This window comes from Anabas testudineus, chromosome 17, assembly GCF_900324465.2.
Source record: "Anabas testudineus chromosome 17, fAnaTes1.2, whole genome shotgun sequence".
NCBI classification, from domain to species: Eukaryota; Metazoa; Chordata; class Actinopteri; order Anabantiformes; family Anabantidae; genus Anabas; species Anabas testudineus.
The window spans coordinates 22,244,933-22,258,601 of record NC_046626.1 but is presented as its reverse complement, the minus strand read 5'-3'; the positions used below and the strand labels follow the sequence as shown (position 1 = coordinate 22,258,601).

At 45.8% G+C, this 13,669-nt stretch overlaps 1 protein-coding gene across 1 annotated transcript; it reads right to left on the bottom strand.

The window, feature by feature from the left end:
• Window positions 1–215: 215 nt before the first annotated feature.
• On the bottom strand, window positions 216–11,730 carry lamc2 (laminin, gamma 2). The gene is made up of 21 exons (XM_026374283.1): window positions 11,602–11,730; window positions 9,467–9,637; window positions 9,267–9,384; window positions 8,822–8,943; window positions 8,556–8,687; window positions 8,146–8,335; window positions 6,878–6,990; window positions 6,324–6,716; window positions 5,924–6,157; window positions 5,590–5,726; window positions 5,307–5,463; window positions 4,746–4,951; window positions 4,423–4,502; window positions 4,205–4,342; window positions 3,884–4,028; window positions 3,642–3,791; window positions 3,054–3,168; window positions 2,747–2,943; window positions 1,323–1,481; window positions 1,134–1,233; window positions 216–895 (listed from the first exon to the last, which is right to left on the bottom strand). Exons 1-21 carry the CDS (start codon window positions 11,675–11,677, stop codon window positions 642–644), a joined length of 3,387 nt encoding a protein of 1,128 aa, XP_026230068.1. The 5' UTR covers window positions 11,678–11,730; the 3' UTR covers window positions 216–641.
• Window positions 11,731–13,669: the final 1,939 nt, after the last annotated feature.

Here is a 13,669-nt window from a genome sequence, read left to right as displayed (position 1 = left end):
AATATTAGAGAAGTGATAAAGAATGAAACTTAAACATGTTCATGGGAATAAAGAGCAGCGTTTATTTAAAAACGGGAGACACAGCTATTTCTATGTTCAGACACAGTGATTCTCAACACACTGCGAAAGAATAAAAACACTGAAATTAAAAGATATAAAAACTTAAAGTGTATGTACATTTATAAATAAAACAATTTAACATCAACAGAAACATCAATACTCAATATTTAGTTTAATATCCATCCAGTCATCTGGTAAAATGTTTTATATTAGTTCAACATGAGAAGAATAAACTTTATCAGTGCAATAATTATTAATTCGATTTACAGCTTCTTTGTGTAACATGAAGAGGTTTGTAGAAGACAGAAAAGGAAAACTGAATGTTGTTTAATATAAGTGTTGTATATATTCAGACTTTTATTTACTGTAGTATTTGTAATAAAATCCTTTAAATCAGTTCAAGATGCTTCAGAGTTTCTCAATATCACCATCATTCATTGGAGCCAATCACTGAAAACCTCATGTGTTTTATTACTTAATGAAATAAATTCAGATTTTTCTGGGACAAAGTAGGTTTTTGTTCTGTTGGACCTGGACTTTGTATGAAAAACTGAACTTGGCAGCAGGTAAAGACTCGGTCCTCAGGCCTGCTCGATGGGTGGGTTGTTGAAGCAGCCGTTGGGGACGGTCCTCAGGATGTCTTCCAGGTTAGCGATGTCTCCCAGGATGGTGTCGATGTCCGAGTTGATGGAGTCGAGCCGAAGTCGCATTGCGGTCTCCTTCTTTTCCATGTCCCTGAACCGTGGCTTCAGATTCTGATCCACTTCTCTCTGAGCTCCAGCCAGAGATTCCTCCAGCTGCTTCAGATACTTTTCATCCACTGCACCCGGCTGGTCTGAGGACAAGGACACAGAGAGGAAGAAAACCTGAAAACTGTCCTGCTGTGATCTGTGGAGACTAATGTGAAGTGGAGGCAGTAAACACACCACGCGTTTAGCAGAGCTTATTTCTTAAAACCCGCTGCAAGAGCAGAGTTTGTGAAAGAGAAAATCAACGTACTGAACTGAAAGCTAAATGCTAACACGCTACATTGAGTTTAGAGTTATTTATTAACTGAAACCCATACTACTCACTCATGTTAGCCAGCAGACTGTTGATGTCTCCTAGTGTTTTTCCCACAGCGTCTCTCGTCTGTTTGGCGTTGTTGAAAGCTGCAGTCGCTCCAATAGCAGCCTGCAGAAGAAACATTTACTGTGTTGAACATGTGGTCCATCACTTTGGACTCTTATCATTAACACATTGTCTCTGTGAGGACAGTTTACCAGCTCAGCATCAGCCTTCTGCCTCCTGGCTTTATCCAGCTCAGACTTCAGGTTTGCATCCGTATCACTCGTCATTGTTTTCAGAACATTTGAGTCCTCGTTCAGTTTGGTGGCTTCATTTGCCAGACCAGCGTAAGACGGCAAAGATCCAAACGTTTGCTGAAGAATAAAGGCAAAACATCTGGTCAGCACAGAGCTGATGTCCTAGAGTAAAACGGGTTTAAAACGAGCAGACTCTATTAAAACATCCATCCAAAGCAGTTTAGATCTTTAAAATGACACTTGTTAATGCTGCCACTTACAGGCAAAGGCATTTGCACATTATCCTTTAAAGTTTTTTTATATACGTCTGGGAATTCATCTTCCCCCCCAATCACTGCAAGCTGGTCAGGCCCTGATGCAGCAAAGCAGGTCCAAATCATGATGTTTCCTCCACCATACTTTACAGCTGCGATGATGCTTTCATGATTTTATACAGTGACCTTTTACTCCAGATGTAGTGCTGTGTGTTCTTTCAAATAGTTCAATCAAGTTTAATCATTTTCCCAGTACTGCTGTGGAGTGTCAGTGTGTTCTTTGGAAACTTCCGGCTGCAGCGATGTTCTTTTTAGTAAACAGCAGCTTCCGTCATAAGGTCCACATAAGCATTTTCACCTTGTACGGAGCAAACTCCAAAAGTTTGAGTGGTTTTTGTCTGAGTAGCTCCAGTCCACACCCTCAAAATAATTTTCTTCCAGGTATGTTAACGCCTGACTCCAATTAACTTTTTGGACTATGAGGTTTCTTAGGTTGTTGTCATTAAAGACATGAAAGAATTTCTTTGTGTTATTATTTTAGGCAAATTAGATTTGTTAATACTCTTGATTAGATGAAGCTCAGATCAGATGAAGCTCAGATCAGATTATTGCAGAAAACAATTTAATTCCTAAAGGTTCACTGTTTGCTGTTAAGGTGCACACTTTCACTTTTTCTTGCCACTGTATTTGCTTGCTCCAGGACTATCCTGTCCTATCTGTCAGAATCAAAATCAGTTTGACAGGTATTTGTCTCCATTTTCTCTCAGACAAAGAGTGGGAATGAGATGAAGTCACTGCAAATCACACATCTCCACACAGTCTTTAGAAATATAAAAAAAAGAAACAAAACCTTCAAAAGTCAAACATGAAAATTTGAGATGTGAAAAAATGTATTGACATTCAAGATGCCAGAAATCTAATCTAATAAATGGATGTAAATGGTCAATTATCAAATTTTTTTTTTATCTAATTAACTTTTGTCAATCAACTATTTAATCAAACAACTATTGAACTGACTGTTGACAGAAATGTTAATGTTTTAATGTATAAATAAGGCTAATGAAGGCTAATAGTGTCCTTCTTCTTCCATTTTAATGCTAAGCTAGGCTAAACATATGCTAGTTTTACCTCCAGATCGTTGACTACTTTCTCCAGCTGGGCGATGGTTCCCTGTGTGCTACTAAAAATCTCAGACACGTCATCAAACGCAGACTTTGTGTAAGCATTGTTGCCGACGGCCTGCTGGATGGTGGCATTAATGCCTGGAAGTCGCTTAATGGCAGCATCAGACAGAGCTCTGCTGCCCTCGATCTGCTGGTCGAACCCTGGGGAGGAGAAAGAGTCTGGTTGAGTCTGGTCCTGCTACAGAGTCGGTGGACTCAACTGATCCCAACAGGCAGCCTGCAATAAAAACTAAAGACAATGGTCAGTTTACCTTTCAGGGTGTTTAGGGCATTGTCCAGCTCCTTGGTGTTGCTGTTGATGAGTTGCAGAGCACCGTCTGTGGTGTCCTTGGCGATGTTGACTCTGTCCAGCATCTTCTTGAAATCCTACAGAACAATAACGTGAATATGAACAATTAGGATTCATCAGAACTGAGAGCAGACTGTTGGAGCTGGGCACACTTTAACTAGTAACTAGTGATTCATTGGATTAGACTCGTCTGGTCTGTGTGATGTAAATAAAGAAATTCTCTGACTTTGTGTTGGGTTTTAATCTGGTGCTCAATCAAACATGAGCCCCCACTAATTAAATCATCCTTGAGTATCATATATGTTTCTTCTCTGATCATCTTCTGGTGGACTGATGGTTTAGATTCTAGCTCACAGATTCTACTGTCACACTCTCTTGGCCTCCTGCCAGTCTCCCATCTAGCCACTAGATGTCCCGGTTTCTTTCTATTTCTATTTCCACAGTTCACCTGCCACAGGTGTGCAGTTGAATGAAAGGTGTTCAGTGTTTTCATTGATCAATAAACAGCCTGCAGAGGGTTACGTTTGAATATCTGATCATCCTTCAGTACCTGCTGGGCGGCCTTGCCCTTTGCCAACAGGTTCTCGGTGGCAGCCATGTTTTTCTGCACGCCGCCCTGCAGCGCCTCAAAGCCTGAGATGTTTTCCTCCACTGCTGCCTTCACACCGTCCAACCTGGAAACCATGCCGCCCATGTTTTCCTGAGCATCATGGGAGAACACAGCGGGATTAACAAATCTGACAGGGTGATGTCAGCTATAAGATCAGTTTCTGAAACTGAACTAGTCGGTACCTTCAGTGATGATGGAATGCTTTGCTCCATGCTGACTATGTCCTTCAACATGTTCCCTGCCATTGTGCTCTCACCTCTGGCCTCAGTGCTCACACGAATCGCCTGGTTCTCCAAACCCTTCACCTGAGCTGAAGTCTCATCATACCTGCAGAAATACTAGAATCTCACCTTACATGTCACAGGTGACTGGGCTCTGAGCTTCTTCTAGGAGTCTCGTAATCATTAAACCACAGTACAAACTTTAGACAGTAGGAGCTCGGCCTCCGCTGAATAAATGCTAAACTGAGTCAGAACATAAGTTAAATGTGAATTCAGACTCACATGGTTTTCAGATCTCCAATCAGCTCTTTGACTTTGTTCTCTTTGTTCATGAGCGTTCGGACCAGAGCCAGACCTTTCTGAGAGTCACTCAGAGCTTCGTTGGCACTTCGCTCCACAGCTCCTGCTTTTGTCTGATGTCTACAGGATGAACAGAAAAGAATCAGGACTGAGCTACTTACTCGACCAACCGACTGTTCAGAGCGATGCCATAGACTTACTTATCAGCCAGACTCGTAGCTGTCTGCACCAACGATGACAACAGGTTTGGACCTTGAGGGGCATCTTGAAGAGGAACCTCCTAACAGGAGGAGGAAGAGAAAACTGATTATTTAGAACCTATTTTTCACCGTTACAGGTGAAGTTAGAACCACCCTCTTTCTTCCCACAGATTCATTAACTGAGTTTTTTTAATAATAGCAACTGAAATGTCCGACCTCCACCTCTGCTAATTATTTTTTGACCATCAGCAGGTTTCTGACAGTTTTAAGAGGTTTGAACATAGCTGCATGTTCAGACTTGTTTAGTCAGTCTGGTGTCTTACCGCTAAAACGAGGTTAGACCTGGCCTCCTCGAGTTGGCGTTTCATCTCCTCCATCAGGATCTGGACCTCCTCCACCTTAACTGTGTATGTTTTCTTTTGCTGCTTGATGTCATCTGCTGTGCCTGCAATGTTTTGGAGGTCCTGTCCTTCAGCCAGCTGTCTCCTGCTGATGGTCGACAGCCGAGCCTGCAGAGTCTTCTCCAGCTCTGTTGGACACAGGAAGTGTGATGATCATCATTTTACTGAACAGCAGTAAAAACAGCAGGATCTACTCGTGTGCCCCTCTGAACCAGCTATTCCTCCAACGTCCACTAGATGCTGCTAGAAAACCTTTGTAAAATAAATGGGAGAGCCTCCAAATTCAATCTGCACATTTCAATCAGTGCAGTGATTAGAGCTGAAACAGAACTCTCAGCAGATCACCAACCATTGTCTACTGTCCATGTCACAGATCATTTTAAAAGTTACGCTGGAGTTTCAGCCTGTCACATTATCTTTTTTCTGGCTCCAGTAATTGACCATCACTGAATTAGCGATGGTGTAGATGAGCTGCTGTTGTACCTCTGAGCTGCTCGGTGTTGTCCTGCAGGTCGTCCACCAGTTTCCCAGCTTCTCTGAGGGCAGCCTCCATCTCAGCACTGTTGACTGGTGTCAAACCTCCGTCCGTGCTGAAGTACAGAGTCTCCAGCTCCTTTAGTTTTGCAGCATAGGCCCCCATCTGAAACACAAGGAACCAATGCTGCTCGTTTAGAGCGCTCACATTAACCTTTGTAAAGATTTATCCAATCTGAAGCTCACAGTCCCCAAACAGGAGAGTTTGCTACAACAGGACATTGAGCTCTACCTTTGCCTTGATGGGATTGAAACAGGCAGGACAGTTAGATCGTTGACACCTCAGGCCCTCAAAACCTGGTCTGCACCGACAGCGACCAACATCATCACACTGTCCAGACTCGGAGCCCAGAACATCACAGTTACACGCTGGACAAAACAGAAAGGAAACAACCTGAAGATCATGTCAAACGTCTTGTTACAGTAGGTCACATACTCTAAAGCTGGGGGGGGGGGGGGGGGGGGGGGGTAATAATGATCTATGGACCATATGTGTCCAGACAGAAACTAACCACATTTCACATCAGAAAATGATCGGAGCATCCTGACTGGAACGCGGTTCTTACGTTTGCAGGCGTCTGTGGTTCTGCTGTGGTAGAAACTCCTCACACAGCTCTCACAGTTTCGTCCCTTCGTGTTGTTCAAACACTTCAGACATTCACCGCTGCGGCGGTCACAGCTTCCCGCCACGCTGACGTCGATGTGTCCGTTACACTGACAGGGCCGACAGGGCCGTTGAACACCGGCGTCTCCTGAAGGGTCGCCAAAAAAACCCTCCTGACAGACGTCACAGCGGGAACCTGAAGGGAGATCCACACATGATCAAACCGTGATGTCAGAACACGGCAGCTGGTCAGAAACCGTCACAGTTAATAATGAAATATTCTAAATAATTAATAAATAGTTCTTCGTCCAGGTGTTCAGTGCTCATTTCAGCTGCTGAAGTCTGTTTGTAGTGACACCTACCGGTGGTTCCCAGTGGACAGTGCTCACATCGGGGCTCCAGTGAACCAGCAGCCACAGAACATGACACTCCCTCCAGACAGGGGCACTTCACACAGGTCTGAGGCTGCCGGGGGTCTCGGTAGAACCCCTGAGAGCAGCTCAGCTCCCCACGAGTCTCATCAGCAGAGTAACAGTCTCCGGTCTGCGGGTCGCAGCTGCCTCCCCTGCAGTTACACGGCTCACAGGGGCTGAAGGATCCATCTGCAGGAGTCCTGCGTCTGAAGCCCACTGAGCATCGCTCGCAGAACTCTCCCTCGTACCCCTGTGGACAGCTGCAGGTCTGAACCCAGCGGGCCGGGACACCGTCTCCACGCCGTGCTGACACCAGCTGCACATTGTCGAGATACCCACGACCTGAAAAGACACAACCAGTGACCTTCTTCCTGATATCCAGCAGATTTCTCTAAGCCCGAAACCATAAAGATCATTTTATGGAGGAACTGTGTTGAGAGATGAGTTAGAACTCATGAAGGAACTTTGTGTGCAGAACCGATGGAAGTCATGACAGAAGTTACCATTTTCCCCAAATGTTGCTCGGATCTTGACGGCGTCGAGATTCTGGAGGAGCGTTTGGAACTGGAACGTGGAGAGCTGAGGTCTCCACTTGCTGCCGGACTTCTCATCCAGTCTGTTGATCAGATACAAGATGTTTTGTGAGACATGAAGCTGCTGATGCTGTCGCAGTTCAATTCAACATGCTCACACAGCTTCTCTGCTGTTGTTCTCGTACTGTACCGTACTGTATCAGCACTGTAATGTTATCAGATTCACGATGATGTTGTCAGGTGAGTTCACAGCTGGATGAGGTTTTCCTAAACCTTCTTCTCCGAACCAAATTCATTCTTTATTCATGAAATAAATTAAACAGACGAGGACGTTCGTGTGAGGGGTGGTGGACGAGGACGACCAGGAACAAACATCATAATGAAGTTCTAGCTACTACTGTAAAACATGTTCCTGGTCATAGGACGACCGTGAAGCAGGTAGGACAAAGAGTCCAGTCCAGAGCAGGTTCTCTGTGGAGTGCTGTCAAGGCTGGATCCGGTACACCAGAGGGTGCAGCCCGTTTCCTGGCCAGGGAAAATATTACCTGTGCTGTGGATAAAGTCCAAAACCTGGTTAAACCTCACAAAGACATGATGTTGGAGGACGAGTCTCGATTACAGTGATTGTGAATTAATGTGTTTTTGTGTCTGTTAAATGTAAAAATCACGTTGAATGCGATTTTCCTAGATTATTTATGTAGTGTTGAACGCTCTGCGGTGAATATTGTTCTGTGCTGTTCATGATTTAAACACATTATTTGGTTTTGAATACAGCATAACTGGTTTTGGCGTTATAAATGATGTTTGTAGTAAAGTCTGGGTCTTAAATGAAAGAATTGTTTTATTTAATTTATTTAATCTGATTTATTTTGTGTCTCTGTGTGTTCATGTTCAACACGGGATCAAATTCTTTAGTCTTTAGTTTTGTGACGTACTAATAAAAAAAAGAAAATCTAACTTGTTAAATTAAGATCTAAAGTAAAGTAAAATGTCCAATTTACCAAATGTCTGACGTTTGGAAGCTTTAGTGAAAAACTCAGAACTACATCATTCAAATGGCATCGAGGTGGTTTTGAAGGCCCAGGTTTCTTTGTTGGGTGTTCGTTAATCTTATATTTAGTATTTTGGGGCAGGAATGTTCCTACAGATCAAACCCATGATGTCTCGAGGCCTTAACTTAAACCCCGGTGGTGGATTCATGCAGAACTGTTTGGGTCTCTGCAGGATTGTTGTCTGACCTGAAGATGTAGGTGATTTTCTGTCCACAGGGGACGATGGATCGCAGGTCACCCAGCGAGGCGGACACCTTCAGACCAGCTCCTTCCAAGATCACGTCGTTGGTGGACGGGTGTCGAACACCGCGGTCCAGACGCAGCGAGAAGGAAAAGTTCTGACCATAACTCAGCAGCTGATTTCCAAGGTAAGGAGCTGTAGGAGAGGAGGGAAAAAAGAATGATTGAGGAGGAAATGAACAGAGAACGGGAGGACGAGCAGGTGGACAGGTGAGAAGAATGAGGGAGAAGGAGACAGGTGATCAGGAGAGGAGAGGAAACGAGGGCACGGGAAGCAAGAAGAGACCAGGGACAGGTGAGGAAGGAGACGGAAAGAAATAAGGAAAACAGACATCAGTCATAGGGTTTATTCTCACCTGGGGCGTACAGGTAAACTGGCAGGCTGTTTTTGGAGATCACCTCCAGGTCCTGGTACGTTGGTGTCCAGCGGAAGTGGACGTCATCGGGGGTGACGCCCTGAGCTGTTGCTGCCTTCCAACCCTCTGGACCTGAAAGCAACACACGCAACATTCATGCTGTTGTTTCTGGTGCTCCTGTGTTGAACTGAGGGTCTTTTATTGTGAAGTGAAGTGAAGTGAAGTGAAGTGAAGTGAAGTGAAGTGAAGTGAAGTGAAGTGGTTACCTGTGGTGAAGGTGGAGGTGACGTTGTGGACGGAGTAACCAGACTGTGGAGAACACCGGCTGCTGTGACCGTAACAGAAACACAGCAGAGTCTGAGTGGAAGTATCCTGTCTGGGCTGACGTCTGTAAAGCAAACGAAGTGGGTTTGAAAAAACAGGAAATGTAAAAATGTAAAATTCAAAGTGTGAAAGGAGCTGAAGTGATGAAAGGAGCTGAAATGATGAAAGGAGCTGAAGTGGTGAAAGGAGCTGAAGTGATGAAAGGAGCTGAAATGATGAAAGGAGCTGAAGTGGTGAAAGGAGCTGAAGTGGTGAAAGGAGCTGAAGTGGTGAAAGGAGCTGAAATGATGAAAGGAGCTGAAGTGGTGAAAGGAACTGAAGTGTCCTTTAACCCTTGTGCCTATGAGCTCACAGCTCCACAGCACAGTGAATGCTGTGATTCGTCACCTTGTCGAGCAGCCGTTGGGTCCGATGGCTCCTTCAGGGCAGCGGTCACACTTCTCCCCTGTGACACCGTCTTTACAGGTGCAGCGCCCCCTGCTGTCACATGTGGCACTGACAGAACCTGGAGTCAAAGCAACAAGTTGAGACTTCGGCCTAACACTGTCCAAACCGTAGGCGGGTCATAAAGACAGGTGTCTTCTCACCTGTGGGGTTGCAGCGGCAGGGTGCACAGCTCGGCCCCGCCCCCTCCAGATAGAAACCTGCTTTGCAGCGTTCGCAGCGTCGACCCTCGGTGTTCCCCTGACAGTCCACACAGCGCAGGCCCCAGGCGTCCCGCAGACAGCTGTGGGACCTCCCGTTGCAGTCGCAGCGTGCTGTGGAGCAGAGCGGAGCTCGTTTACCTGGTTCCTACCACGGAGCTGTTTACAGAGCGTGAAGCTCCTCATATGTTCTGTGGTTTGTTCAGAGAGAGCTGCGCCTCCCAACCTGAAGCCCTGCAGACAAATCCTCAGAGACCACAGAGTCCCACCCAAACCAACCAACGCCTCGTCTGAGGCATCATCACTGAGCCTGACACACACCCACAGAACAGAGACTGGACAGGCTGCTGCTTGTCCCAAAGAGGGGAACTCGAAAACTGTTCAGAGAAGAATCCGAGGTTTAGTCCGACTCAGTGTGACGGACGCAGACGTTCACAAACTCAAGTTTGTCAAGAATTTAAGGATTTAAGGATTTAAAGAAGTAAAATAACACGAATCATGTCGCTGAACAGAACTCCACTCGATATTTAAACACGTCAGTTTGAGTGTTTGTCCAAAATTCACTGTTTTAACCAGTTCTTCTGTTTTTGAGACACTGATTTTTGTCTCTGTACAGTCTGAGGGGTCAGAGGGGAGTTCACTGTCTGTCTGTCTTCCTGTCTGTCTGCTGAGGACACAGGAGACATCGATGAGTTCCTGGTCTGAATCTTTTAGCCCGAGGGAACAAAAACTCAGAGAACACAGGTTCCACCCAGACTCTGGTTCTTCAATCACTGTAATATGTGACAAACAGATTTAAACATGTTAACACACGTTCTTCCTTTTTCATCCAGTGTTCATGTGCTCTGCTTTTTCTACTCATCAGTGGTAACATCACCACTTCCCTTGTGGGAGACTGGGGTTCAAATCCCAGCTGTGGTCCACCTCCAGTAGGGGTCCTTAGGCAAGAGCTCCTTGTTCCTCACTTGTAAGTTGCTTTGGATAAAAAGCTAAATGTAAATGTAATGAAGCTTTGGACCCTTTGACTTCATCTTTACCGTGTTTAAGTGTCATATCTGACCTGTCTGTCTCCCTCTGGGCGGTTTGAGAAGAGAAGCAGCTCAGTGTCTTCAGAAGAAACAAAAGACAGAACTCTGAGGTTCTTACAGTCTGAGTCTGGTTCTAACACTAGTTAACAGAAACTAATTCATCTCATCGTTGTGGTTTCAAACCTCAGGAACTGGTTCAATAACTGAGTGTTGGGACCTGCACATCTTCACAGCTCCATCAGTGATGACAAGTCCTGGTCCAGAAGCAGGTCCCTGAACCCACCGTAGACAGACAGTGAGGTTCTTCTGGAGAGTGTCTCCTCTGGTGGACTTCAGAACTCTGGAGACCTTTAGACGTTCCCCTGAGGTTCCCTACGACCTCCTGGACTCTGACACAGCTTCTCCCGTTCCTGCTCCTGGTCTTTGTTGGTCCACAGCGGTGCTGAATGTTCTGTATTTGACTGGTGGAGTCCGAGCTCTACAGAAACTCTCCCGGCCTGGTCAGAGTCAACAACTCTTCTTCTAAGATCTTTACAAATCTTAGTTCGAGCCACGATTCACTTCTACACATCAGATTTCTCTTTTTTAAAGAAGCCAGAGAACCGTGAATCAAACCGACCACCACACCATGTGTTCACTTACTACACAGAAATGTTTAAGACTGGATCATGTTCAACTCTGATCACAGCTGGATGTTTTGTAGTTTTTTATTTGTTTGTTGTCTCTTCAGTTTACTGTTCTTTATGTATATAATATACGTGTTAATTCAACCTAATGTTGTCCTGCATCCACAATAAAATAATAACATCAGCATTATTCTTTATCTGTGTAGCACTAAAACCCTTTAAATGTAATCTGTTAGATCTTTTCTTGAATATTTCCTTGAAAACAACTAAAACAAAGAAGATTCAAGGTTTTAAAGAGTCTGATGAAGACGCCACAGCTCCTCTCACCCAGTTAAACCTTCAATAGTTAATAGAATCAACTCAACGCTCATTTAAAGACAATGAACCTCAGAATAAAAGCAGAGTGAGAAGACTGGACACTTACAGTAGAACGTATGTGTCGCCTGAACGAAACAAACCGCAGCCAGAACCCCGCAGAGTGAAGTCCAGCTGCTCCTCATGTTGTCTGAGTCCTGAAGTGGGATCAGTGAAAACTCCTCACGCTCCTCCAACCTCTGCTTTTAACTCCCTGCTGCTGCAGGTCTGTACAGGCTGCACAGGTCCACACTTACTCACACGTGATTCACAGAGCACACAGTCAGAGGATGTGACGGCTGCAGTGACTGAGAGCTGGGACAGTCCGGGGCGTTGTTCTGGACCTTCACTGGGACTCGTCCAGCACATTTACATTTTCATGACACAGAGATGTTTCACAAGACAGAAAATTAGAATCAGAGCGAAGTGAAGAGATCCTCTGTTCCAGAAACGGAAAAGATCCACATTCAGTCTGTGTGATCCAGAACAGACACGGAGCCAGAAGTACGAGGGAGCAAAGGTCGTCTGGGAGATAAAGAATCATAAAGGTCAACATGCTGAGATAAGAAGGAGAGGAGGAGGTGGAGGAGGGAGGAGGGGGAGGTGGAGGAGGAAGAGGAGGTGGAGGAGGAGGAGGGGGAGGAGGAGGGGGAGGAAGAGGGGGTGAAGGAGGAGGAAGAGGAGGTGGAGGAGGAGGAGGGGGAGGAGGAAGAGGAGGTGGAAGAGGGAGGAGGAGGAGGTGGAGGAGGAGGAGGGGGAGGTGGAGGAGGAGGAGGGGGAGGAGGAAGAGGAGGTGGAGGAGGAGGAGGTGGGGGAGGAGGAAGAGGGGGTGGAGGAGGAGGAGGAGGAGGTGGAGGAGGAGGAGGGGGAGGAGGAAGAGGAGGTGGAGGAGGAGGAGGGGGAGGAAGAGGGGGTGAAGGAGGAGGAAGAGGAGGAGGAAGAGGAGGCGAATCCATGTAACAGCATTAAACCCAGGAACTAATCCAAGTAATGAAAAAGGAGCAAATGAAATGAAGCACTGTGAAAGTGGAGGATGGAGATTCAAGGATTCGAAGACTCAAAGATTCAAAGACTCAAATACTCAAAGACTCACAGTGAATGTCAAAAATATCAACAAGTAGAAAATGACTGAAGAAGATTTGAAGTTCAAAGTAAACAGACTGTGACGTGAAGCAGTGAGTCCAGAACCAGCTTTATCTCAGCTGTAACATGAACACAACCTCGGTCCTCAAAGGTCACAACACAGTTCAGACACAAATAGAGTCGAGTAGAATCCTTCTGCTGATTCCACTGTAAGGTTCAGACCTTGATGCTGAGCTGGTCTGATTCCTGGGACGTGGAGCAGGAGACATGAAGCTGTGCTGGGAGCAGCTGATCTGTGATGATTGTTATTATTATTATGTAGAATAGATTGAATTCTGAACGAGTCCAACAGGACGCAGAGACGTTCAGCCAGTCGGTGTTAGACATGAATCCTGATGCACCGTGATCAACTGGCTCATGATGGGATCAGTGTGTTCACTGTCGAACTCTGTCCCGTGTCTGTTGATACTGTTGCAGCTCTGGGTTCGGTTTGTGGACCAGGACGAAGATAAAGATCATTTGTCTCCTGAGAGCTCGAACACTAAACACTAAACACAGCCTGCAGCTGTTTCCACTGGACGTGTGTCCTGAGGCTGCAGATCTGACAGAGCAGCCAGACACACCCTGAACCTCAGACACACTCTTACTCACACACACACACTATGATCCGTCACACACACCCTGCCGGGACCTGGCTACTCATGCCGACACTTTCCACCGCCGCAGGATTAGAACACACACAGGGCTGCACCCTTGTCAACACCACGCCCTGAACACACACGTTACCAACACACCGCTGCATTTCTCAGCTCTGACTTCACTTTTTAGTCTGCGGCTCCTGTCTAATCACTGTGTTAACATGTAGAAGCTGGTCACAGCACGCGTGATGTCACTGGGAGCTGCTCCGAGTTTATCTCTGTCCAACATCCTGAACATCGTTACTTCACTTCAACAGATGCTGATCTGATGTTAAACATGTTATATCAGTATTTATTTGGGTTTTCAGGTGTTAACACATGACAGAGTACAGGTTCACAGAACTAAATGAAGTATCT

What these genes read in the sequence shown, in the direction of transcription:
- lamc2 (XM_026374283.1), bottom strand. Translation starts at nt 11,677, where the DNA reads ATGAGGAGCAGCTGGACTTCACTCTGCGGGGTTCTGGCTGCGGTTTGT. An exon ending in TCAATCCCATCAAGGCAAAG is followed by an intron (nt 5,464 to 5,589) that starts GTAGAGCTCAAT and finishes CTTGTGTTTCAG; the next exon opens with ATGGGGGCCTATGCTGCAAA. An exon ending in GGTCTAACCTCGTTTTAGCG is followed by an intron (nt 4,503 to 4,745) that starts GTAAGACACCAG and finishes TCCTCCTGTTAG; the next exon opens with GAGGTTCCTCTTCAAGATGC.